The sequence below is a fragment of the Callithrix jacchus genome, chromosome 7, assembly GCF_049354715.1.
Source record: "Callithrix jacchus isolate 240 chromosome 7, calJac240_pri, whole genome shotgun sequence".
Lineage (NCBI taxonomy): Eukaryota > Metazoa > Chordata > Mammalia > Primates > Cebidae > Callithrix > Callithrix jacchus.
In genome coordinates, this window is record NC_133508.1 from 62,973,285 (window position 1) to 62,996,843 (window position 23,559).

The 23,559-nt window shown below is 52.3% G+C and overlaps 1 protein-coding gene across 5 annotated transcripts in view; it reads right to left on the bottom strand.

Annotated features, from left to right (window-relative positions):
• The window catches only part of CRYBG2 (crystallin beta-gamma domain containing 2), a 30,062-nt gene extending 6,851 nt beyond the window's left edge, over positions 1-23,211 (bottom strand). For 2 of the 5 annotated variants that reach the window (XM_035308255.3, XM_035308252.3), the window contains exons 1-16: positions 22,895-23,211; positions 13,168-15,808; positions 12,678-12,725; positions 12,480-12,592; positions 12,180-12,309; positions 9,294-9,433; positions 8,362-8,488; positions 8,032-8,067; positions 7,554-7,690; positions 7,266-7,392; positions 6,855-6,994; positions 6,636-6,762; positions 6,402-6,434; positions 6,167-6,279; positions 2,829-2,958; positions 306-445 (exon numbers count right to left, since the gene is read on the bottom strand). In XM_035308255.3, the coding sequence (XP_035164146.3) occupies positions 306-445; positions 2,829-2,958; positions 6,167-6,279; positions 6,402-6,434; positions 6,636-6,762; positions 6,855-6,994; positions 7,266-7,392; positions 7,554-7,690; positions 8,032-8,067; positions 8,362-8,488; positions 9,294-9,433; positions 12,180-12,309; positions 12,480-12,592; positions 12,678-12,725; positions 13,168-15,808; positions 22,895-22,950 (4,238 nt within the window). In that variant the 5' untranslated portion in view covers positions 22,951-23,211. Of the gene's footprint in view, positions 1-305; positions 446-2,828; positions 2,959-6,166; positions 6,280-6,401; positions 6,435-6,635; positions 6,763-6,854; positions 6,995-7,265; positions 7,393-7,553; positions 7,691-8,031; positions 8,085-8,361; positions 8,489-9,293; positions 9,434-12,179; positions 12,310-12,479; positions 12,593-12,677; positions 12,726-13,167; positions 15,809-22,894 lie in introns of all 5 variants that reach the window. The other 3 variants (XM_035308256.3, XM_035308254.3, XM_035308253.3) reach the window with 3 other exon arrangements.
• Between the last annotated feature and the right edge of the window lie 348 nt (positions 23,212-23,559).

A 23,559-nucleotide genomic window follows, 5' to 3' on the forward strand; every position in this document is an offset into this window, starting at 1 on the left:
CACCTCCTCTTCTCTCATGCAGGGATTCTTCTGCCTGGAATAGGGTTCCCATGGGGGAGAGGGAGGCTGGGAAGTAGATTTGGGGTTTGCAGGGTAAAGTAGGGTCCTTAAAAGCCCACCAAGCTGGGATCCAAGCCCTGAGAGCCAGTGACCCTTCTCAGTCTGTAATTCTCCCTCCTAACTGGCTTGGAGGGAGTGGGGCAGAAGTAGGGAGTGGGAAGAGGCCAGAGACCCCCAGGATCTCCATCTTGCCATGATTCATCCCCACCAGCAGCCCCACACCCGTGCCTCCCCTCAGCACTCACACGCCCCCCTTGATCCTCACGGACAGCACATGGTTGTTGAAGCCCTCGGCTTGCAGGCTCCGCATCTCCCTGCTGAGCTCAATCTCCTTCCCCTCAAAGCACTCAAGTCCATACAGGAAAATGGAAGGTTCTGAAAAGTGCTGGGGCCCGGGGGAAGGAGGATGGTGAGGCCATGAGAGCCCAAGTCCCAGACATAGCCCCACAGTCCCAAACACCCTGACTTTCAGGTCTGTACATCAGGCCTTCTTCCCTCCTGAACTCAGTCCTTCAGGGCCACTGACTCCTGGAGGCTGCCAGCCGAGTGCTCCTGATTCTCAGGGGCAGCAAGCTCCAGGCTGAGCCCCCAGCTTCCCCCTCAAACCACCTCTCCAGTAAATGGCACTTCTGAGAACTAACCTGGCACTCTGAGCCAGGCTGGAAACCTGGGGCTTATTCTAGATTTTTTTTCATTTTTTTTGAGATACGGTCTTTCTCTGTTGCCCAGGCTGGAATGCAGTGGCGCGATCACAGCTCACTGTAACCTCGACTTCCTGGGTTCAGTCGATCCTCCCACCTCAGCCTCCTGAGTAGCTGGGACTACAGGCACATGCCACCATGCCCAGCTAATTTTTTGTAGAGACAGGGTCTCTCATTATGTTGCTCAGGCAGTCTCAAACTCCTAGGCTCAAGTGATCCTCCTGGCTTAGCCTCCCAAAGTGCTGAAATTTATTTATTTAAACTTTTTGAGATGGAGTCTCACTCTGTCACCCAGGCTGGAGTGCAGCAGTGCGATCTCGGCTCACTGTAACATCTGCTTTCCAAGTTCAAGCAATTCTCCTGCTTCAGCCTCCTGAGTAGCTGGAATTACAGGCACGTGCCACCATGCCCAAATACAACTAATTTTTGTATTTTCAGGAGAGGCGGGGTTTTACCATGTTGGCCAGGCTGGTCTCAAACCCCTGACCTCATGATCCACCCTCCTAGGCCTCCCAAAGTGCTGAAATTATAGGTATGAGCCACCACACCTGGCTTCATTCTTTTCATGATAAGAATAACAACAATAACAACACTGACAATAATGGCAGCTCGCATCCATCAGGGTTTACTATGGGCCATATTACGCCAAGTGCTTTATCTGATCTCATTATAACTCTTCAACTACCCTTTAAGGTAGAAGCTATTATTAGCCCCACTTAATAGGTAGGAAACAGGCTGGAGAGGGTAAATTGCTTGCGCAGGGCCCCAAAACTGGGCTTCAGCACCAGGTTTATCTGTCTTCAGAGCCCAGCATGTCATTGCAAGGGACTTGGACCCCAGAACTAGCTGCCTGGGGGAGAGCCTGGCTTTGCCTGTTACCAACTATGTAACCTGGAGCCTGTGCCTCAGTTTCTACATATGGAAAAGGGAGATAATAATGGTAACACTCTTCTCAGGGTTGTAGAGAAGATTAAAAGGCCTGAGTATACACGGCAAGCCTTTTTTTTTTTTTGAGATGGAGTCTTCCTCTGTCACCCAGGCTGAAGTACAGTGGCACTGTCTCAGCTCAGTGCAGCCTCTCCCTCCTGGGTTCAAATGAACCTCCTGTCTCAGCCTCCAAAGTAGCTGGAATTACAGACACACGCCACCATGCCCGGCTAATTTTTGTATTTTTAGTAGAGACAGGATTTCACCCCATTGGCCAGGATGGTCTCCAACTCCTCACCTCAGGTGATCCACCCATCTCAGCCGCTCAAAGAGCTGGGATTACAGACATGCGCTACCACACCTGGCTAATTTTCTTATTTTTAGTAGAGATGGGTTTCACCATGTTGGCCAGGCTGGTCTTGAACTCTGCTTACCTAAGGTGATCTACCCACCTCAGCCTCTCAAAGTGCTGGGATTACAGGCAGGAGCCACCATGCCTGGTTGGTGGGAAGCCTTTTAAATACCACCTGGCACTTGCTATGCACAGTAAGTATCAGCTCTTCTGACTGGGTACTGTCCCCACTGGCCACACAGTCAGTCACCAAGTCCTACAGATGCTGGCCCCTTATTGTGGCCCTGTCACTTCCATCCATCTCTTCCTAGGTGGGGCACATCACAATTCTGGGTCACTGTAGCAGCAACTCCACAGCCTTGACCCTTCCCATCGGTGTGCAGCAGGCAAGGCCGTCTTTCTAGCTGATGCTGTCACTACTCCCAGCGTGGAACATCACCTTGGCAGCACTGGCCCTGCCCCAGGCCAGCCCTGAGTGTTGGTCCCTCCATCCCCACACCACTTCTGCATCTGGATGCACCACTCTGAATGTAATCTTTATGTCTACGACCATCCTTACAGGCAGGGCTGTGTCGGATTTCTTTCCGTGTCCTCAGGTCCTGTCTCAGTGGGTGTTCAATGAAGAGCTAGGGAACTAAACTGGCTTTACAGCCCCAGAGTCAAGGGGCCTGGGGTGGTTCTAAAAAGACTGGCATCAACCCCTGCACCAGCACAGGTTCTGTGTCCAGAACTCCCCCAGCAGCAACTTTTGCTTCCAGGGTTGCCTGGAACTGGTCATGGAAACTCACCAGGGATACCTTCTGGAGAGAGCCCAGGACCGTGGAGGTTAGGCAGCCCATGGCTGTGAGAGTGGGGAACTCGCCCTCAGAGAGAATATGCTGGTCACCCTCGAAGTTCTTCTCATCAAACAGGATCCAGCTGGGAAAGGGGAAGAAATGGAGGGCATCTGAGCCTACCTGTCCCCGGCCTGCCCAGGTTCCCGAGACACAGAAGAGGGAATTCAGACTTGATCGTGATCCCCTGTCCCAGGGGAGGTCAAGGGTGAACAAGCACTACAACAGCAGGGAGTGAGGTCAGACTTAAGAAAAGACTGAATGAAATCATCCTGCCCCTAGGGAGGGGAATTTGGCAATATTAAGCAAAACTCCACGGGTAATTACGCAGCAATCTCACATCGAGGAATCCATCCCAAGGACACCCTTTGAAAACATGAAATAACGCATGCAGGAGGCTACTCATTATGGCACTTCTGCAATAGCAAAGAGGGGAAGCAGCCCAAATGTCCATCAACAGGGGACTGGCTGAATAAGAAAAAGTGGAGTATAATGCATTAGTTAAGAGGAATGAAAAGAAGCTCTTAACGGGATATAAAGTGATCTCCGAAGAGTTTAAAAAAAAAAAAAGCAGGTGTGTAACAGTGTTTATATCATACTTCCTTTAAAAAATTGAGATATAATTCACATGCCATAAAATTCATACTGTACTTTTAAAGTGTACAGTTTAGTGTTTTTTATTATCTTAACCTGGGTATAGTATGCTTCCTTTTGTGTAAGAAAATGGAGAAGGGAAACAAAATATAAATATTCGGTTTCTATAGCTAAATGGAAATTTATGAGTGTATATTTATATCTTAACAATAACAAAAGCCAGTGGATGAATACACCAAACACTAAAAAAAATGATTTCTTATAGGGGGCGGGAGGGGAAGAGGTGGCAGGGACAGAGATGAAAGCTATTGGTTTTGGAACTGTTACAGGCTGAATATCTGTGTCCCTCCAAAATCACATGCTAATGCCCTAACTCTCAATGTAATGGTCTTCAGAGGTGGAGCCTTTAGGAGGTAATTCGGTTTAGAGGAGGTCATGAGGGTGAGACCCCATGATGGGATTAGTGTCCTTAAAAGAAGAGGAAGAGGCAAGAGCTCACACTCTCTCTCTTTACTACATGAGAACACAGTGAGAAGGTGGCCTTCTGCAGGCCAGGAGGAAAGCTCTCACTGGGGAAGTGAAGTGGCCAGCACCTTGATCTTGGACTTCCTAGTCTCCAGAACTGTGAGAGAATAAATTTCTCTTATTTAAACAACACAGACTTTGGTATTTTGTGATAGCAGCCTTAGCTAAGGCAGGAACCATGTAAATATTTCATGTAATAATTATTATGATGATTTTTAGAGATAAGATCTCACTCTGTTGCCCAGGTTAGAGTACAGTGGTGTGATCATACCTCACTGCAGCCTCCAACTCCTAGGCTCAAGCAATCCTCTCTTCTCAGCCTTCTGAGTAGGTAGTACTATAGGTGCATGACACCGCACCCACCTAATTTAAATTTTTTTTTGTGAAGACAGGCAATAGCTGGTTCAAAGACCAGGTGGGTCTTGAACTCCTGGGCTCCTGCCTCAGCCTCCCAAAGTGCTGGGATTACAGGCATGAGCTGCCCGGTTTCATGGTAATTATTCATAGGAAAGCAGAATTAGGGCTAGGTGCAGTAACTCACACCTGTAATCCCAGCACTTTGGGAGAACACAGAAAGGGAGATTACTTGAGCCCAGAAGTTTCAGACCAACCTAAGTAACAAAGTGAGACCCCCATCTCTACAAAAAAGTTAAAAAATTGGCTGAGCATGGTGGCGTGCACCTATGGTCCCAGCTCCTCAAGAGGCTGAAGCAGGAGAATCCCTTGAGCCCAGGAGGTCAAGACTGCAGTAAGCTGTGTTCACACCACTGCACTCCAGCCTGAATGAGAAAATGAGACCCTGTCCCAAACAAAAACAAAAGCAAATCCAGAAATAGATAAAAATGAAAAGTATTCCTAAAAACTGAAAATAAATTAAATAAATGAAGCTAATTGTATATTAGGATGGTGACATAACCACACACACAAAAGTATTATTTCAAATGTCTTTAAAACACAATGTTTTGAACTATGCATAACAAATAGGATGTAAGTGAATATCCTGAGGACAAAAAGAACCACAAGAGGCCAGGTGTGGTGGCTCACGCCTATAATCCCAGGACTTTGGGAGGCCGAGGTGGATGGATCACGGGGTTAGGAGTTTGAGACCAGCCTGACCAACATGGTGAAACCCCGTCCCTACTAAAAAATATAAAAATTAGCTGGGCATGGTGACATGAGCCTGTAATCCCAGCTACTCAGGAGGCTGAGGGAGGAGAATCCCTTGAACCTGGGAGGTGGAGGTTGCACTGAGCCGAGACTGCACAGCTGCACTCCACCCTGGGGCAACAACAGTGCAAGACTCCCTCTCAAAAAAAAAAAAAAAAAAAGAACCACAAGAAACTCCCAACAGCATTCAGTGGTTTTTAACTATTAGTCATGATATTAGCATTATAACTTTGAAACACCTAGCATGCAGATTTTGGTCTCTAAATATCATTTGCCATTAAAAGGCAGGGTTCCTTGGGAAAAAGCCAATTCTAGGTTTGGAGCAAAAAAAATGTACAAAATGATCCTGGAGCATCTTATTATACCAAGAAAGTTATTAAAACTACTGGGGTTGGCCGGGCATGGTGGCTCATGCCCGTAATCCTAGCACTTTGGAAGGCCGAGGTGGCAGATAGCTTGAGCCCAGGAGTTTAAGATCCACGTGGCCAACATGACAATACCTGGCTCAAGGACCTTATTTGGATGCTGAGAAAAACAAGCTAATTTCACAACGGCGTTTTAGAGACAAAGGGAGAAATCTGAACATGAACTGGGTATTGGGTAATATGAACAAATTGTTATTAATGTGTGTTATATATATGTGATAACGACTTGTGGGCAGGGAAAAATTCCTTTCATATTAGAGACACACGTTGAAGTGTTTACTCGTGAAATTTTATGTTGGGTCAGAGATTTAAAATACTCCATTGGAAAAAAAATACTCCACTGAAAACTTAAAAGAGAAGACGGATAGAGGAAACAAGATACATCTTCATATTATACAATCTACAGTTTTACATTTTCCATTAAAACCTTATTTTATTTTGTTTATTTTAAAATTGAAAGGCGCAAGACAGAAGAGCTAATTCCAAGGTAGCCAAAGGAAGGAAATTATTTGAAAGACCCTCCTCCTGCAGCCCCGCCTCTGCCACCTGCTCCCCTACCCCTTCACCCCTCCAGGTCCTCACCTGCCGCCGTGGACCCGGCAGGACTGAGGTCGGAAGGACGCGGGCAGAGTGGCCTGGTCATCTTCGAAGGAGAAGTGGTCGCCCAGAAAGTCGGGGAGGGAGAAAAGCTGAATCTAGAGACAGAGGGGCGAGAAAGGAGGGCGATGGAGTGGGGCCGAGAACAATGGGAGGGGAGAGGTTTGAAACGAGGGGAGAGGCGTGCGCTCAGCGGCTCCCTGCAGAATCCCCGCCTTACCTTTGAGACGAAGTGCAGATCGTGCTCTCCGACCTGAAATGTGGGACCGAATCGAGACTTAGGGAGGGTGCCGGGCCCTAGCCTCGGATCCTCTAGATTTCTGTACTGCCCACCCTGCTGCCTCCTTTGGCCCCGCCCCCAAGCCCCCGCCCAGGTAGGCCCTCCAGCCCCGCCCCCTGGCCGGACTCCAGGCCCCGCCCCCTGATGCCCCGCCCTCCCGCGGCTGGCACGCACCTGTAGGACCGGCTGCAGCGAGGCGAGGGCGCTGTTACCTGCGCCCCAGTCCTCGCAGTTACGGTACACGCCCTTCTCCAGCACGTACTGTTCCCCGGAGAAGCCCACCTCCTGGTAGGCCACCCACCTGCAGGAAGAGTGGGGCGCGGGTCAGCAGGCACGGAGCCGGCCCCTCTCCTGGAACCGCCCCGATCCGCTCCCGGAGCCCGGGTCACTTACACGCCGCTGAGCACGTGGATGGCCTGTGTGCTGGGGCTGTGTTGCACCAGCTCCACGTCCGGCAATGCCTTGCTCACCTCCACGCTGTGCCCCTCAAAGTCCATGGCCTCAAATAGCACGATGGCCGGGTCCCCGAAGTCCTGGGCCCCAGGGACAGTCAGTTTTCTCTTGCCCACAAACCGAAGCCCCTCAGAGTGCCCAGTCCCCAGGGTCACAGGCCACCCAGGGAATTAGGGGTAAGGCTGTCAGTATGGCCTGGAAAAGAGCTGCAGGAGGGAGAGGGCTAGACCTCAGGGAACACTTCCAGGGAAAACACGGAGAGGGAGTATAAATTCTTCCCTTCACAAATTGTACTAGGGGAGGTCTGGCTGTGGCCAGAGGCAGAGGAATGAGCCAATTGCCTTTGCTTACCGTTCGGATGACCCGAAGGGAGGTCAGTAAGTCGTCATAGCCTCCCCAGTGTGACCAGTCAGGGTATTCCCCCTCCTCCAGCAGATACTGGTGGCCCCGGAAGCCCTCCTTCTCGTAGCCTACCCAGCTGGGAAAAGCAGGAGTATGGACAGGCAGATTCAATAATAGGAGGCCTGTGGGTGGGTGAGACAACTGTCCCCACCCCCAGGCAGCCCAGGTCACTCCCCACTCCCAAGGGTAAAGGCTAGTGAAGGTGATGAAATATAAGGAAGGGTCCTGAATTCTCACCAGCCCCCAAGAACTCTCAGGGACCCCACAGAGGCCAGGTGGGGGCTCTGGCTGTCCTCTGGATGCTGAAGGTTGTAGATGTCTCGGCTCACCTCCCAGCTTCGGCCCTGAAAGCCTGGGGCCTCATACACCACAGCCTGGGGGTAAGGGGGTGTCAGGATGGTGGGGAGTCATCTGGACTCAAACACACCCAGCCAGCCCAAGGATGCTCTGCCCACATCAGCCCAAGGTGGCACACCCCAGCCCTCCCACCTCACTGAGCGCCATCCCCTTACCCAATTTCTGTCTCTACTCTGACCTCTGACCTTCTTACACATCAAAAGCCAGCTCCCAGGGAGCCCATCAGGTGCCATTCCCCCAGATCCGGCTTTTGGCCTCCAGTACCCTTCTCTCTGGATTTCCTGTCCAGGCTATGATGACCACACACCTCCATGCCACCACCAAAGGCCCTCTTTGACTCTGAAACCCAGACTCTTACCCTGGGCTCCCCTGGCTTCTCCACACTTGGGCAGCCCTGCAGAGGAGACAGAGCTGAGACACCAGCCCAGAGATGGGAAAGACAGATGGGACTAGGGATCTAGGATTTTCCTGATCCTGAGAACCCCAACCCCATGTGTTCCCTCTTCCCCCACCTCTTAGGTTAATCCTCCCACTCCCATTCCCAATGGAAGCTCTCAGGAAGCAATCTCCCAAAGGGTGCTGTTTTACACTTCATCCCCCTCCCTTCCCACAGACTGCAGGACCATGCTACTTGGGACCAGGGGCAGAGCCTAGACCTCCTGGCTTGTCGGTGTGCCCTGTTCTTTACCAATGTCATGGGCTTCAGGGAGCCCACTCTGGGGTCTGATGTGCCCCAGGCCTCCGATGTGGGGTACTCTCCAGGTTCCAGGATGTAGGGAGTGTCTTCAAAGAATGGTTTAGGGTATAGTAGCCACCTGGGGGAAGGCAGAGAGGCTGCTGTACCCCAGACTCCAAGGGACACAGAGTGGTGGCTGGGAGGGAAGGTTTAGAGGGGAAAAGGAGTTTTTCGGGGGAGGCTCCCGTTAATCTGCTATACTCTCTTGCAGTAGCCACATTGGTCTCCCTTCCTCTGGCCTTGCCTTCTCCCATTTCACACAGCAGCTACAGCATTTTTCTCTAGCATGCATGGAAAACTGCTTTAACAACCCCAGTAGTTCCCTGTTAGCCTCACAATAAAGCCCAGCTATGCAAAGAGGCTCTGCAATCTGGCCTCTTCCTTCCCTCTGGGCTTCAATTCTCCCCACTTGTTGCTTACACTGACTAAACAAAATTTGAAGTTTAGCTCTCTCCTCTCTGGGCCTTTGCATGTGCTATTCCCTCTGCCAGATATACTCTTTTCCTTATTCATTCAATTAATAAATATTTATAAGCATCTGTCTTGTGCCAGACTCTGCTTCAGGCATCAGGGATACAGTAGTGAACAAGTATACAAAATCTCTGCCCTCATGGAGCTTAGATTCCTGGCCAATTAATCCTGGCCATAGTGTCTCCTCCTCCAGGAAGGCTTCTCTGACTTCCACACTCTGCCTCTCGTGCTGTGGTGTTTTTCTGTGCTCCCTCACCCCAAAAATCTGAATTGCTATAGTCTGCTTACCTGCCTGTCCCCACCAGTGGACTGAGCACTCCTGAAGGCAGGAACTGTGTCCTGTCCCCTCTGTGTCCCCAGCACCCAGCACAGTAAATGTCAAATGATGGGATTCTAGAATAGACCAGACTCACAGTCCTGCAGAGACAGTGGCAGATGCCACCTGCAGGGGCTTCTCCAGGCCCTGGGAGTTATTCAAGGCCTCTCTTAGCTTCACTTGCTCCCCCTTGAGGCCCTCCTCAGAGAAGAGGCTGATCTCTGGGGTGCTGTAGTCCTGTGGAAGGAGGGGGAAATGAAAAACATATAAACAGCCCCCCTTGGACGCCACCCTGCTTCCCCAAGTCCATTTAGCCAGGACCCAGATGGCTCTGGGAAAACCTTTGTGGCTATTCCCCCAGAAACCAGGAACGTGACTAGTGTGGTCTTTGCAGCCAGCCAAGCCTGAGACCAAAGCCCGTGCTGGTCCCTTGCTGGACCTTTGGGACCTGGGACCAAAGTTCTCGAGAGAACCTGCAAAGTGCCAGGCCCATAGCCTTGCCTCTGGGTAGCCTGACTTCCAACCTGGTGGGAGGATGGGCAAGATGGACAGCCAATTCCTGAGTTCCAACTTTGACCCCTCCTTTAGGTAGATTCCGGCCTCTGTCCAGACTGGCTTTGCCTGCACCTCATCCTAGGAAGCAGCAGATCCTCTTTGTATCCTGAGTGTTTCTTCCCCAACAGGACCATTTTCATTCACTCACTTATTCATCAAATATGTACGAAGCATCTACTGCATGCAAGGCACTGTGCTAAGGTCATGTCCTACCTCATATCATTTAGTCCTCCCAGTGGGCGTTATTCATCCAGTCACAGACAATGAAAGTGATGCTCATTGAAGTTAAGCAACGTGCCCAAGCTCACACAGCTTGCAAGTAGCAGAGCAGTATAGTTTTTGTTCGCTGTTGCAACCCAGCACCTCCCATGTACTTGGCATATAACAGGTGCCCAACCGATGCTGAATGACTCAAATGAATCCAGAAACATCTGACTTCAAAGCCTTTACTTTGCGCTTGTAGTTGTTACCTCCCACATGAAGATGAATTGATTGTCAGAAGTTCACAATTAATTGTCCACAAACATTTGTGTGTTTTTGGAGAGGCTTTGTCTTGTTTTTGAGACAGTTTCACTCTTTTTGCCCAGGATGAAGTGCAGTGTCATGATCTCGGCTCACTGAAACCTCCACCTTCCGGGTTCAAGCAATTTTCCTGCCTCTGCCTCCCAAGCTGGGATTACAGGCATCCACCAACACACCTGGCTATTTTTTGTATTTTTTTTTTTTTTAGTAGAGATGGGGTTTCATCATATTGGCCAGGCTGGTCTCAAACTCCCGACCTCAGATAATCCACCCACCTAGGCTTCCCAAAGTGCTGAGATTCCAGGCGTCAGCTACCGCGCCCAGCCTCCGGAGAAGCTTTGAAAACTCCTACCCCTCCTCTGGGGCCACTGCCCTTGTCCAGGCCACTGAGCTCTCATCACCTCCTACCAGGAAGATTGCAGCAGTTCTGGACGCAGTTACTCATCTTTTCATTAAAAACAAAAATCAAACAAACAAAAAGAACCAAAATGTCTGATAGACACTGGTTTTACAGTCCTCGCTCTTCCTTCTGGGTCACCCTAGTAGTCAGGATGGTTTTGTCAAGCTTAATTTTGGCAGTTTATTACTGTGCTGTAAAAACAATGTTGTCGTTTTCACTTTACAAACATGAAATTATAATTTTTTTTTTTTTGAGACGGAGTTTTACTCTTGCCATCCAGGCTGGAGCGCAATAGTGCAATCTTGGCTCACTGCAACCTCCAGCTCCTGGGTTCAAGTGATTTTCCAGTCTTAGCCTCCCGAGTAGCTGGGGTTACAGATGCCCACCACCACGCCTGGCTAATTTTTGTATTTTTAGTAGAGATGGGGTTTTGCCATGTTGGCCAGGCTGGTCTCGAACTCCTGACCTCAGGCGATCTCCCCCACTTTGGCCTCCCAAAGTGCTGGGATTACAGGTGTGAGCCACTGCGCCTGGCCTTTGAAATTATAATGTTAACTTTTCAAACCACACAGCCCTCCCTCAAAAATTAGAGGTACCCCTTGGCTGGAAATCATAGCCCTTCCTGGTCTCCCTGCCTCCAGGATCCCTAGTCTTTTCTCCACCTGGCAGCCAGTGGGCTGTTTATAAATCCCCAGTCTGGTTATATGGTGTCCCTGCTCCAAACCCAATCCTCATAGCCTAGCTGGGCTGTAAGTCCTGCAGGGCAGAGAGCAGATCTCACCCCCACTGCCCATTGCCTGGCCCCAGTGCCTGGCACATAGGAGACATGAGTGAGCATCTGTGAGCAAATGAATGAGCAAACATGCCTGGCACCTTGGGTCTGACTGGGGGCCTGCGAGCTGGCCCCTGGGTGGCAGGCAACCCCCACATCCACTCCTACCTCATCTCTGCTGCTCTCACGTCTTCCTGCTTGAGCATCCACTCAAATGTCCTCAGGCAGCTCTCCCAAGCTGAGGTTGGCCTCTGCCTGGGCCCTGACTCCTCAAGCCAGGCTGCGCACTCCCCAGAATCTCTTTCTTCCCCAGTCAGCTCCACAGTCAGGAATCTACAGGCCAGTCCATATTAAGCCCCTCTGCCCGATACACCATAAGATCTCTCCCAGGGATTTCTTTTGAAATCTCGCTCTGTCGCCCAGGCTGGAATGCATTGGTGCAATCTAGCTCACTGCAGCCTCTGCCTCCTGGGGTCAAGTAATTTTCCTGCCTCGGCCTCCCAAGAAGCTGGGATTACAGGCGCATGCTATCACACCCAACTAATTGCTTTTTATTTTTAGTAGAGACAGGATTTCACCATGTTGGCCAGGCTGGTCTCAAACTCCTGATCTCAGGTGATCCACCTGCCTTGGCTTCCCAAAGTGCTGGGATTACTGATATGAGCCATCACACCCCGCCTCAGGGATTTCAACTCTAGGCACTCAAGACTGTCTCCCACCTCCAACTCACTCACCCAGATAACCCTCCTTAGGGAGCCGATGCCTTGGGGACTCCACTTTGTCCCTGGGGCTCTGAGTTCCATGTCTCCTTCAGGCAGGACCAGCTTCTGACCCAGGAACTCTGGTTCTTCATACAGTACCCAGCTGTGGGCACAGAGATTATAGAGTCACGGATGGGGAGGAGGAAGTGCCCAGGGCCACTGGGTAGCTGATAGGGTTTCTGCCAGTCTGACCTGATCACTTCTCACTCCCCTTTTCCCCCCCTCTACCCCCAAGTTCACAGCCAGGTGCCCTACTGGGCACTCTCCACTCACCAGCCTCGAACTACCCTTATGGAGGCTACGGGGGCCCAGCCTGAGGCATCAGCAATGTCTCCCCAGACCTCCCTGCCACTGCCTTGGCAGCCAGACTCTGAGAAGAAGATCACCTGAGAAAGCACAGAAGGGTCCTCAGGCCCCAACTCCAGACCCCTGCCTCCTGCTGCCCCCACCCACTTGCCTCCACAACCCTACCTTTCCAGGCCTGGTGTTCAGCTTGCCCTGGGTCTTTAAGGCTGGGCTCTGAAACGGAGGGGAGTGATGAAGAAGAGTTATGAGATCACCTCTTTTCTGCCTCCCCACAACCTTCCATTCCAAGGACCCCACATCCTCCCTATTGACCTCCACCTGCAAGGAGCTGGCACATAGAGGATGCCACACTTTCTCCCAACCCCCAGGGGCCTCATCACCCTGTCCCAGGAGCTCGGTGCCCATCACCCCTATTCTTTAGCTCCCAGGATCTTGGAGCCCCCAAGCCCTTTGGAATCCACAGTACAAATCACCCACAGTACGGATAGGGAGATTGAGGCCCAGAGACGTGGCTTGCACAGGTCAACTGAACAAAACTTCAGACAGAAGCCTCTGCCCTCAGACTCTGACTCCCAGCACGACTCTCTTCACAGCACCCAAGCCCTGACCCGGGGGAGGCCAAGCACCTCTCTTGCCCACCCAAGACCTCACTCACCCACCCCTCCGGGGGCAGGGCACAGGCAAGCCTCTCCGGTGGGGACGGTCTTTCACTGCAGAGCAGGGGCAACTGTCCTGGCACCTTCCTGAGTCCTGGTGCCCCATGGAGTGGCAGAGCAGATAGTTTCGTGCCCAGCGGCTCCAGGGTGGTTTCCTTAGTGGCAGGCACCAGACTGCCGAAGAGAAGGCTGCCTCCGAGACGGGAAGTGGGCCTGCTTCCTCCCTGCAATTCCAGCCCCAGCTCTGAGTAGGGGCTCTTGGTTCCCGCAACATGCTTCTTCATCATCTCCAGAGGAGAACAGGAGACCTGGGTGGGCCTGGCAGGGTGGAGGTCCCAGGAGGGGCTGGTCCCAGCTTTCTCTTGCCTGAGCTGGAGCTTCTCGTCGTCACTCAGATAGGGGTTCTCTGGTTCCTCCTCCTCCTCCTTCTCCTCCTCCTCTTCCAGTGAAGGTACCTCCGGGGGACTGGGGCCCAGCACCCACGGCCCTGGCTGGTCCTCCTCAATGGCAGGCAGTGTGGCATACATGGCCAGGTAGGAGGAGCGGGGGGCTCTCGGCAGCCGGTGAGTGCGGAGGATCTCAGGGGGCTCCATGCTCCGCAGGGTATCCAGGAAAATCTCCAGGTCAGCGGTCAAGGCCACCTCATCCTCCTCCCTCGATGTCTCTGGGCACATCTTGCCCTCGGTGGGGTCAGAGACAAGCTGGGACTCCGTGCTGGCCTCTGCTTCTATTGGCACTGGGACAGGGGTGCCTCCTGGGCTGGGGGACACCTTGTCCAGAGAGGAAGATGGGGCAGGGGAAACAGCAGGGTCCTGCACAATGTCTTTCTGAGTAAGAGATGAGATGGGGCTCCCTTCAGAGTCCTGGACTTCCTTATCCTGTTTGGAGAGTGGGGTGGCAGGAGCAGTTGGACCTTGAATAGTCTCTTCCTTGGTGAGGGGAATGGCAAGGCTGCCTGCAATACTCTGGACAGCCTCTTTTTGGATGCTAGGGCTGTCTTCTGGGCCTTGGATAACCTCAGTTGACTTGGGAGACGAGGCAGCAGGAGCACCTGGGCCCCCCTTCTGGGTGGGGGATGAGGCAGCAGGAGCACCGGGGCCCTGCACGACCTCTTTACAGGTGGGGGACGAAGCAGCAGGAGCACTGGGGTCCTTCACTGCCTCTTTCTGGCTGGGGGACGAGGCAACTGGAGCACCAGGACCCCACACCACCTCCTTCTGGGTAAAGGGGAAGACAGGAACATTATCAGGGTCCTGAACAAACTTACTCCTTGGGGACGACGGAGCAGAAAGACCTCCTGGGCTGGGGACAGCCTTCCTTCCTGTAGAGGATGGAGCAAGGGGTTGTCCAGGGACTGTCACATGCTCACTCCTCACTATGGGCAGGACAGTGGCAGCAGGGAGGTCCACGAGCCCTTCCCTTTTTATAGGGGGCAGAACAAGGGGACTGAGCTGGGCCCTGGGGTGAGTGGGCACCACAGGCTGCTCTGTGGGGTGAGCTAGGCCGGGAGAGGAGACATGGGTCTGGAGTCTGGGAAAGGAGGGGACTGATGCTTGACCCTGAGAAGTCTGGAAAGGAAGCTCAGTGGAGCTGGGGGCTCCCAGCACCCGCGGGGGTTCACAGGCCCTGGCATCTGAGACTCTGCCCTGGTCTTGGTCTGGACAGGCTGCAGGGACATCCTGATTCTTAGGCAGGTGAGCACCAGCTGGGATGCCTGTAGGAGCCAGGGCAGAGCTGTCTTTAAGCTCTACTGTCCCAGTCTCAGGCAGCTGCCTCAAGGCTGCCCCCGCTGTGGCACCCAGACCTGAACTCCTTTGCATGCTAGCCATGGGTCTGGGCAGGTGGCCAGCAGGGGGGCTGTGCTCAGCAGGCACAAGTCTACTTAGCAGTTTCACAGCCTGGTTGTGCCTGGGAGAGCCTGGTGGGGAGCCCAGCACCACTGGCTGCACCACGCGGGTGACCTGACGGCCTCGTGGCAGGGCCTCGCCTGAGGACACTGGCCTCACAGTCACAGAGCTGCTCACCCGCTGGTCCACATGACCTCCCACCACCGTGGTGGTCCGTACAGTGCGCGTCACGCGGTATTCCTCGAGGCTCCGGGAGCTCCCACAGGGATGACCCACACTTGGGTGGGGACTTGGCTCTCGGGGCCCGGGCAGAGGAACCAAAAGCTCAGTCCTGGCCATAGCTCCCACACGTGGGGACTCAGTCCTAGGAGCTTGGGGGCTGCCATCAGTCTGATCCACAGCTTCCTTCAGCCTCCCCTCAGGCCTTTTCTCCTTGGGAGGTGGTGTGTACTTCTTGGAAAAGATGGGCCCGTGGCTCTGGAAGTTTTTGGAGTCAGCCGTATCCCAAGGGCCCTGGTAATTCACAGTCTCTGCTTCCTGTGTAGCAAAGCCATTGACTTCCTCTCCGCAGTGGCTGAACTCCTTCTGGGAGGCTTCTGTCTGGGCCCCTGACACGAGGGACACCTTGTGAAAATGGTGTTTGATCTCTTCCTGGGCAGGGGGCCGCTGCCGCCATGTCAATGTGGCACTTACCACTCTAGCCTTGGCCCGGGCCTTGGGCCCACCTGCCTCCTCCATGTGGGGCCCTGGTAACCCGTCTGAAGGTGTCCTTGTCCCACTGTGGTCTAGCTCCCTGCAGAGGAAGAAGAGAGATGAGGGTCAGAGTGTGCGGAGAGTAGCTTCTCAAAGTGCAGAACAACCACCCCCACCCCAGTCAGGCCAGGTAGCTTCAGACAAGTCACTTGGCCTTTTGGGTCACTGCTTTCTCATCTGTGAAATGGGCATGGTAGTCTCAGCTCTGATTTGGTTCATCAGAGCCCCTCATCCATCCCTCTCCCTGACTTCCAGGAGTTCTCCTAGGACAGGGTCCTTCAAAGGTGACACTGAGGCCTGAGCCCAGAAGAAGAGAAAAGGAAGAAGTCAGAAAGGAAGATGCAGCTGACCCTCAGGTCTATGAGGAGGTCTAATCCCCGGGGAGCCAAAAACTAGAAAGGCAAAAACTGGGCAAGCATTGTTCTAACTCTGTTCAGGAAAGATGGGCTTTGGCCTCAAGCAGAGCTGGGTTCCTTGTTGCTCACTAGCTGGCCATTTCTCCCCTTCAAGCAGCAAGGTCCTCAGCCACTGGAGTCTTGCCAGAGTCCAGTAAGAGAAACAATGAAACCTCACCCTTCCTTTTTTTTTTTTTTTTTTTTTTTTTTGAGATGGGGTCTCGCTCTGTTACCCAGGCTGGAGTGCAGTGGCATGATCGTAGCTCACTGCGGCCTTGAACTCCTGAGCTCAAATGATCCTTCTGCCTTAACTCCCCAAGTAGTTGGGACTACAGGCACATGCCACCACACTCAAAATACTTGCTTTATAACCTAAAATGCTGGCTCATAAACTTTCTGCTGTCACCTTGGAGATTTGTGACCAAATGTTAGCAAGTGTACACACATGTGTACTGGCATGAGCACATGGTGACGATCTCCAGAGCACAGGGGCAGGTCTGTGTTCAGGTGTAGGTCAAAATGGAGCCTCTCAGAGCGGGTGTAGTGGCTCACACCTGTAATCCCAGCACTCTGGGAGGCAGACAGAGAGGGACGATTGCTTAAGGCCAGCAGTTGTAGACTAGCCTAGGTGACATAACAAGACTCTATAAGTCTCTACAAAATATTAAAAGAATTAGCCGGCATGGTGGTGTGTGCCTGTAGCCCTAGCTGCTCTGGAGGCTTGAGCCCAGGCTGCAATTAACTATGATCATGTTACTGCACTCCAACCTGAGTGACAGAGAGACCCTGTCTCTAAAAAAAAGTTATTTTTTTGAGATGGAGTCTTGCTCTGTTGTCCAGGCTGGAGTGCAGTGGCACTATCGTAGCTCACTGCAGCCTCAGGCTCCTGGGATCAAGTGGTTCTTCTGCCTCAGCCTCCCAAGTAGCTGGGATTACAGGCATGTGCCACCATGCCAGGCTAATTTTTGTATTTTTAGTAGAGACAGAGTTTCACCATGTTGCCCAGCTGGTCTCAAACTCCTGACCTCAAGTGATCTGCCTGCCTCGGCCTCCCAAAATGCTGGGATTACAGGTGTGAACCACCATGCCCAGCCTAAAAAAAGTTTTTTTGTTTGTTTTTGGTTTTTTGTTTTGTTTTGTTATAGAGACGGGGTCTCGCTATGTTGCCCAGGCTGGAGTGCAGTGGCTATTCACAGGCGTGATCCCACTACTGATCAGCACGGGAGTTTTGACCTGCTCCATTTCCGACCTGGGCTGGTTCAACTCTCCTTAGGCAACCTGGTGGTTCCCCGCTCCCAGGAGGTCACCATACTGATGCTGAACTTAGTGCAGACACCTGATTGGCATAGCGCACTACAGCCCAGAACTTCTGGACTCAAGCGATCCTCCAGCCTCAGCCTCCAGAGTAGCTGGGACTATGGGAATAGGCCACCATGCCCAGCGAAAATTTTTAATAAAAAAAAATAAGGCCGGGCATGGCAACTGACACCTGTAATCCCAGCACTTTGGCAGTATGAGGCAGGCCAATCACCTGAAGTCAAAAGTTCAAGACCAGTCTGGGCAACATGGTGAAACCCAGTCTCTACTAAAAATAAAAATATTAGCTAGGCATGGTGGCAGGCACCTATAATTCCAGCTATTTGGGAGGCTGAGGCAGGAGAATCACTTAAACCCGGGAGGTGGAGGTTGCAATGAGCTGAGATTGCTCTATTGCACTCTATCCTGGATGACAGAGGGAGACTCCGTCTCAAAAAAAAAAAAAAAAAAACGGAAATAAATGGAGCCCCTTGGCTCCTTTAAAGCACTTTGGACTTTACAATACACTCTTCCCTGGATTCTGTTCTCTGTGATTATTTCCCTACTGAAGACTAAGAAACCGAGGGTTAGAGAAGAGGAGTGACTGGCCCAGGATGACGCAGCTATGAGTTTGTCAAAAGGGGGTTTAAATTCCCATCTTCTGAATCCATATTCAGGCATTCTCCCTGCTACCCCTAGGCAAGGCTCTAGGGCATGTCCAGCAGCTCCTGTGCTCATCCTCAGCAGAGCACGTCTCACCCTCCATCCTGGAGGCTTCAGGCCTGGGTCTTGTTTCTTTTCTGACTCTTCCTTGATCTCTCTGGGTCTCCATAGCCTCCCTTACTAAATGTAGGGTAATAAGACTCGCGAAGACCTCTAAGCTTCTGCTATGGCTTGAATATCTGTCCCCTCCAAAACTCATATTGAAACTTAATCCCCAATGTGGCAATACTGGGAGGTTGGGCCTCTAAGCAGTGATTGGTTTATGAGGGATTTGCCCTTATGAATGGATTAATATGATAATGAATTAATGGGTGATCATGAGAGTAGGACTAGTGGCTTTTTTATTTCTTTTTTTGAGATAGGGTTTTGCTCTGTTGCCCAGACTAGAGTGCAATGGCACTATCTTAGCTTACCGCAACCTCTGCCTCCTGGGCCCAAACAATCCTCCCACCGCAGCCTCCTGAGTAGCTGGGACTACTGGCATGCACCACCATGCCTGGCTAATTTTTTATTTTTTGTAGACATGGGGTTTCACTATGTTGCCCAGGCTGGTCTCAAACTCCTGAGCCCAAGAGATCCACCCGCCTCAGCTTCCCACAGTGCTGGGATTACAGGTGTGAACCACCCAGACAGACCAGTGGCTTTACAGGAAGAGGAAGGAGGACCTGAACTAGCACCTCGGCCTCCCTGCCATGGATGCCTTGAGCCCCCTCGGGACTCTGCAGAGAATCCCCAACTATGTCCTCACCAGATGTACCCCTTTGATCTTGAGCTTCAGGTTCAGGTATTCTATTATAAGCAACAGAAAATGGACTAAGCACCAGGTGCAGTGGATCACGCCTATAATCCCACCGCTTTGGGAGGCTGAGGTGGGCAGATCACCTGAGGTCAGGAGTTTAAGACCAACCTTACCAACATGGAGAAACCCGTCTCTACTAAAAATACAAAAAACATTAGCCAGGCGTGGTGCCACAGGCCTGTAATTCCAGCTACTCAGGAGGCTGAGGCAGAAGAATTGCTTGAACCTGGGAGGCAGAGGTTGCGGTGAGCCAAGATCACGCCATTGTGTGCCAGCCTGGGCAACAACAGTGAAACTCCATCTCAAAAAATAAAATAAAATAAAATAAATAGTTACTACTACAACAACAAAAGCCATTTGGGGAGGGCTTATTCTGCCAAACACCTTGCTAAGTGCTTCACATTCACTTTCCCATTGAAGCCTCAGAAGCCTTATTAATCGGATCTTACATTCCCATTTTAAAGATGAGATTATTTTTAATGCTCAGAGAGGTTAAGAAACTTGTCCAAAGTCACAGAGTAGCCGAATCAAGACTTGAACCTGAACCCTAAAGGCTTACCCGCCATACCAACTCCCTAATATATGTATCCTATAAACTGAGCCCCTGGTTTGGAGACTTACATTTACAGGGAGCCACATCAGCCCTGGAGGGGCTCTGTACCCCCACTCCCTGACTTCCAGGCCACACTGACCAGGGCAATCCTATTCTCAGACCCCACAAATCCCAGAGAGGCCAGCCTGTTCGGCCCCAGTCTTTGGGCCTTCTCTATGAGGTACCCCCCAGAGACCCCACTCTGGGCAGGAAATGGAGGCACTGTTTCCACTCCCCTCCCCCATCTCACATTGTCCTCCTTCCTGTGAAGCTGGTGGAATTCAGGACTTTGACCCTTCCCTGTGGCCCCAGCAGTGACTCAGGTTTTATGAGGGGTAGAGATTAAAAGAGACTGAGGCCCCAGGAAGCCTGACGTGACTCCAAGATCATTGGTGGCTATGACAGTGTCAGGGACAGGGTCTAAGGAGGCATAGAAGGTGGAGGGTTTAGATAGTCCTTTCCCCAGGCCAGGGCTTCCTGAGAGCAAGATACAGCCAGACGCCATAGGCTCTGGACTTTAGCGTCTCACTGAGGCCCCAACCTACTTCCCTGTCCCCATTAGAGAGCTCCCTTTTCCTCATGGAGCCCCTGTCCTCCTCACTGGGACTCCCCACATATGAAGTCTGATGCCCTCGCTGACCCAGCCCCTCCTAAGCCTCTGTCCACCTGCCTCCCACTCTCTGAACTTCCTTGTCCTGATGATGCTGGTAGTAAGTGGCAAAGCCTGAGCTCTCATTCATTCGTTCATTTAATTTCTCACTCATTCAGTGCTAATTGTGTTGAGGGAATGTGTTATACCTTGGCTAGACCCAACCAGAGTCAACTTTCTCACAAAGGGTGGCATATTAAGAAACCAGGGACGAAGGAATTAGACATAAAAACAGGGACGTTCGGAAGGCGCCATAGGCATCAGCATAGTGACAGGAGAGCTATGTTAAAGGAAGCAGCTGATCTTCAGATCAGATATTGTCAATGACCTCCTACCAATCAGAATTTAACATCTTTCTCAACCAGCCCAACCCCTGGACAACACCCCTGATAGTCAGTCATTCCACAAGCATGTGGTCATTGGCTTCTGCCTGCATACCTCCAGGGACAGGGAGGTCACCGCTTGACAGTTCACCTGCCCCGTCCCTGGACAGTCATGACTGCTAGAATGTCCTTCAGACTCTGCTGGAATGTGCCTGCCTATAGATGCTCCCTTTTGTCCTTGCTCTGAAGACATATCCCAGTGCAGTGACCCAGGATGCCTTTCCTGAGCCACCAGAAGGGCCCATTCCCAGAGCCCTTTCTTTTGCAGGGCCCCAGACCAGAAGTGGATTTGTTGGCAATGTGACCTGTGACCTCCAAACAAGGTGTGTGGAGCTGGGAAGGGAGGGGCTGAGGAGGGGGCGGGGGGAGTGTGGGAAAGAGCCCTGTCTAACCCAACAAGTCCTGGATTCTCCCCACTTACCTGTGAGTCACCCCCAAACTAGGCCAAACCAGTCCATAGGCCCACATGCAGGCAAACACATGCTGTGTCACACAGGCGCAGGCACAGACACAGATACCAATGCAGACCCAGTCACCCAGGCACAAAGACACCCCTAGACACCTACAAAAACATACACAACCGGAGACACACACACACACTCACCCAAGAAATACAAATACACACAGGCACTCAGAGCCACAACAGACACACAGAAACACACAGACGCAATGACACCCACATGTGCACACATTCAAAATACACACATAGTCAATTCACAGCCACAGGCTCTCTTCCCCTTGAAATTTACCTATCCCTGAACATGGACACACATGCTTGATGCACATGCATCTTACACATTCCCCCTTGCAGTCCCAGCTATGTCCCACCTCTTCCCGACTCTCATATTTGCCAATCTTGGCCCAGAAAACCTCCCAGGAAGGGGACGTAGAAGGATGATGTTTCTAGAAGTTACCTGCTTTCTGCTTTAAGTGAGCCCTAGCCTCCCACCTGAGTCTGTCATTATTCACCTGGGTTCAAAAGAACCAGGTAGTGGCAGATAGAAACCACATACCCCCAGCTAACCCCACTTCTCTTTCCTGTCCTCCTCTCTGTGGTGGCCTCCTCCACCTGCTTCCCTCTCTCTGTAACTCTTCTCCCCAGTTCCTGACTGCTGGGGCATCCAAGCAGGTTTCAGAACCAGCCTGGGTCCTCCATCTCCCTCTTCCTTGGCATGGAACCAGTCACACTGACCCCTGCCCAGAGGCCCCCAGCATCCCTGATTCTGCTCTGCTACTACAACACTGCCCAGTCCACTGCCATGGGAGCCCAGAAAACCCTGGAGCCCACACGGCAACCTCACCTAACCCTCCATTCTCTGCACAGGCCCAAAGAGGCTTCTTCCAGGCAGGATGGAGTGGTGGTTAGAGCACAGGCACTGGAATTATAGAAACCTAAGTTCAATTCTGGCCCCTTCACTTTCTAGTTGACTTTGAGCAAGTGACTTAACCTTTCGGAGCCTCCTAGAGGGGGTGGGACTAGTCCCTACTTCATGGGGTGGTTGGGAAGATTAAATAAAATTATGCTTAGAAAACAAATTGCAAATGACAGCGCCCCCATCATGTGAGGAGCTCTTCAAAACCCTGCCCCACGCTTGTTTGCTCTTCACAGTCATCCCAGGGAGGTTCCATGTTCATCTCTCCTCCATGAGCTTTGGAATACACATCCCTCCACCTCTGAGACCCCCAGGCAGATTTAGGAGAGTCATTTCAACACAAATAAAACAAAGCTTGGGAAACCTGACGCCTGCTCCTTTGGCTTCCAGCACAGAGCCAGGTGGGGTAATTATTGCTGTCACTGAAATATAATTAATAAGCATCCCTGCAATTTTGGCAGTCCCACTCTCTGGCGTTCAAAGTATATTCCTGTAACCACTTCCTCCTTCCTCACTTCTATCTACCAAATCCACTTAACAACTCAAGGCCCAGAGAGGTTAAGCAACTTGCCCCAGGACACCCAGCACCTAAGCTGGGTGCCTATTCCCAGGCTGGGTCTGTGGCCTCCTGAACAGAACTGGGGAATGGTGTGTGCTGTGGAGAAGGTGAGCCCCCTTTCTGCCCATCCTCTCCCTGACAGGCTTTCCCCTTCCTCAGATGGACGGTGGGGGTGGGCAGCAGTGGGTTCCAGGAGGTAGACTGTGGAGAAAGGGAGGGAGAAGAAGGCAGGGAGGGGAGGCAGAGTTGGCTCAGGGTCCTGAATGAATGGGCCTGGAGCTGGACAGGCCCAGGAAATAGGCAAAATCTTAAGATAGGGCGGCCAGGCTGGTCTCCCCTCCCATCTCCTCTACTTACAGTCTATGTGGGGACCCAGGTGTCCAGCCAGCCTGGAGCTCCTGCCGCTGGGCCATGCTCCCCTGATGCGATCGGGCTCTCAGCTGGGGTTCCTGGGGCTGGGTCGTCCAGCACCCCGTGATGGGGCGGGGCCCATGGGGAGGCTCCCACCAGCCCTCGGATTCCTCAGGGCCGCAGGGGTGTGGAGCTGGTTGGGCCGGTTCTTCGTCCTCCTCCCCCGGTACTTGCCTGTACCCCAGCAGGGTGACAGTGATGTAGTAGCGGGTCCTCCTGGAGGAGGGACATGTGTGTAGGGTCTGGGCAGGCTCTGGCAAGGCAGTCCCTGGGGTGTCAGGCTTGCCCTTTGTTCCCTCTGCCCTGGGGAAGGATGCAGGGTGGGGCAACAGGGGTGCGTCTTCCAGGTTGCTGGGTAACTCAGGCCTCAGAGGGACCTCTGGGGCTGTGGGTGGGGACTGCTGACAGGTACAGCCTGAGGGTCCCTGATCCTCATGACCAGGAGCAGGCCCGGGGGATGGGGGGTGCCTGGCACCAGCAGGCTCTTCTGAGGCCACATCCAGGGCCAGGTGCTCAGGCCCCATGGAGGCATGGCTGGGCAGGTCGAAGGAGCTGCCCACCGCTGGCCTCTGTAGGCGCCCCAGGGACTGAGCAGGACCCCCTGAGATGCG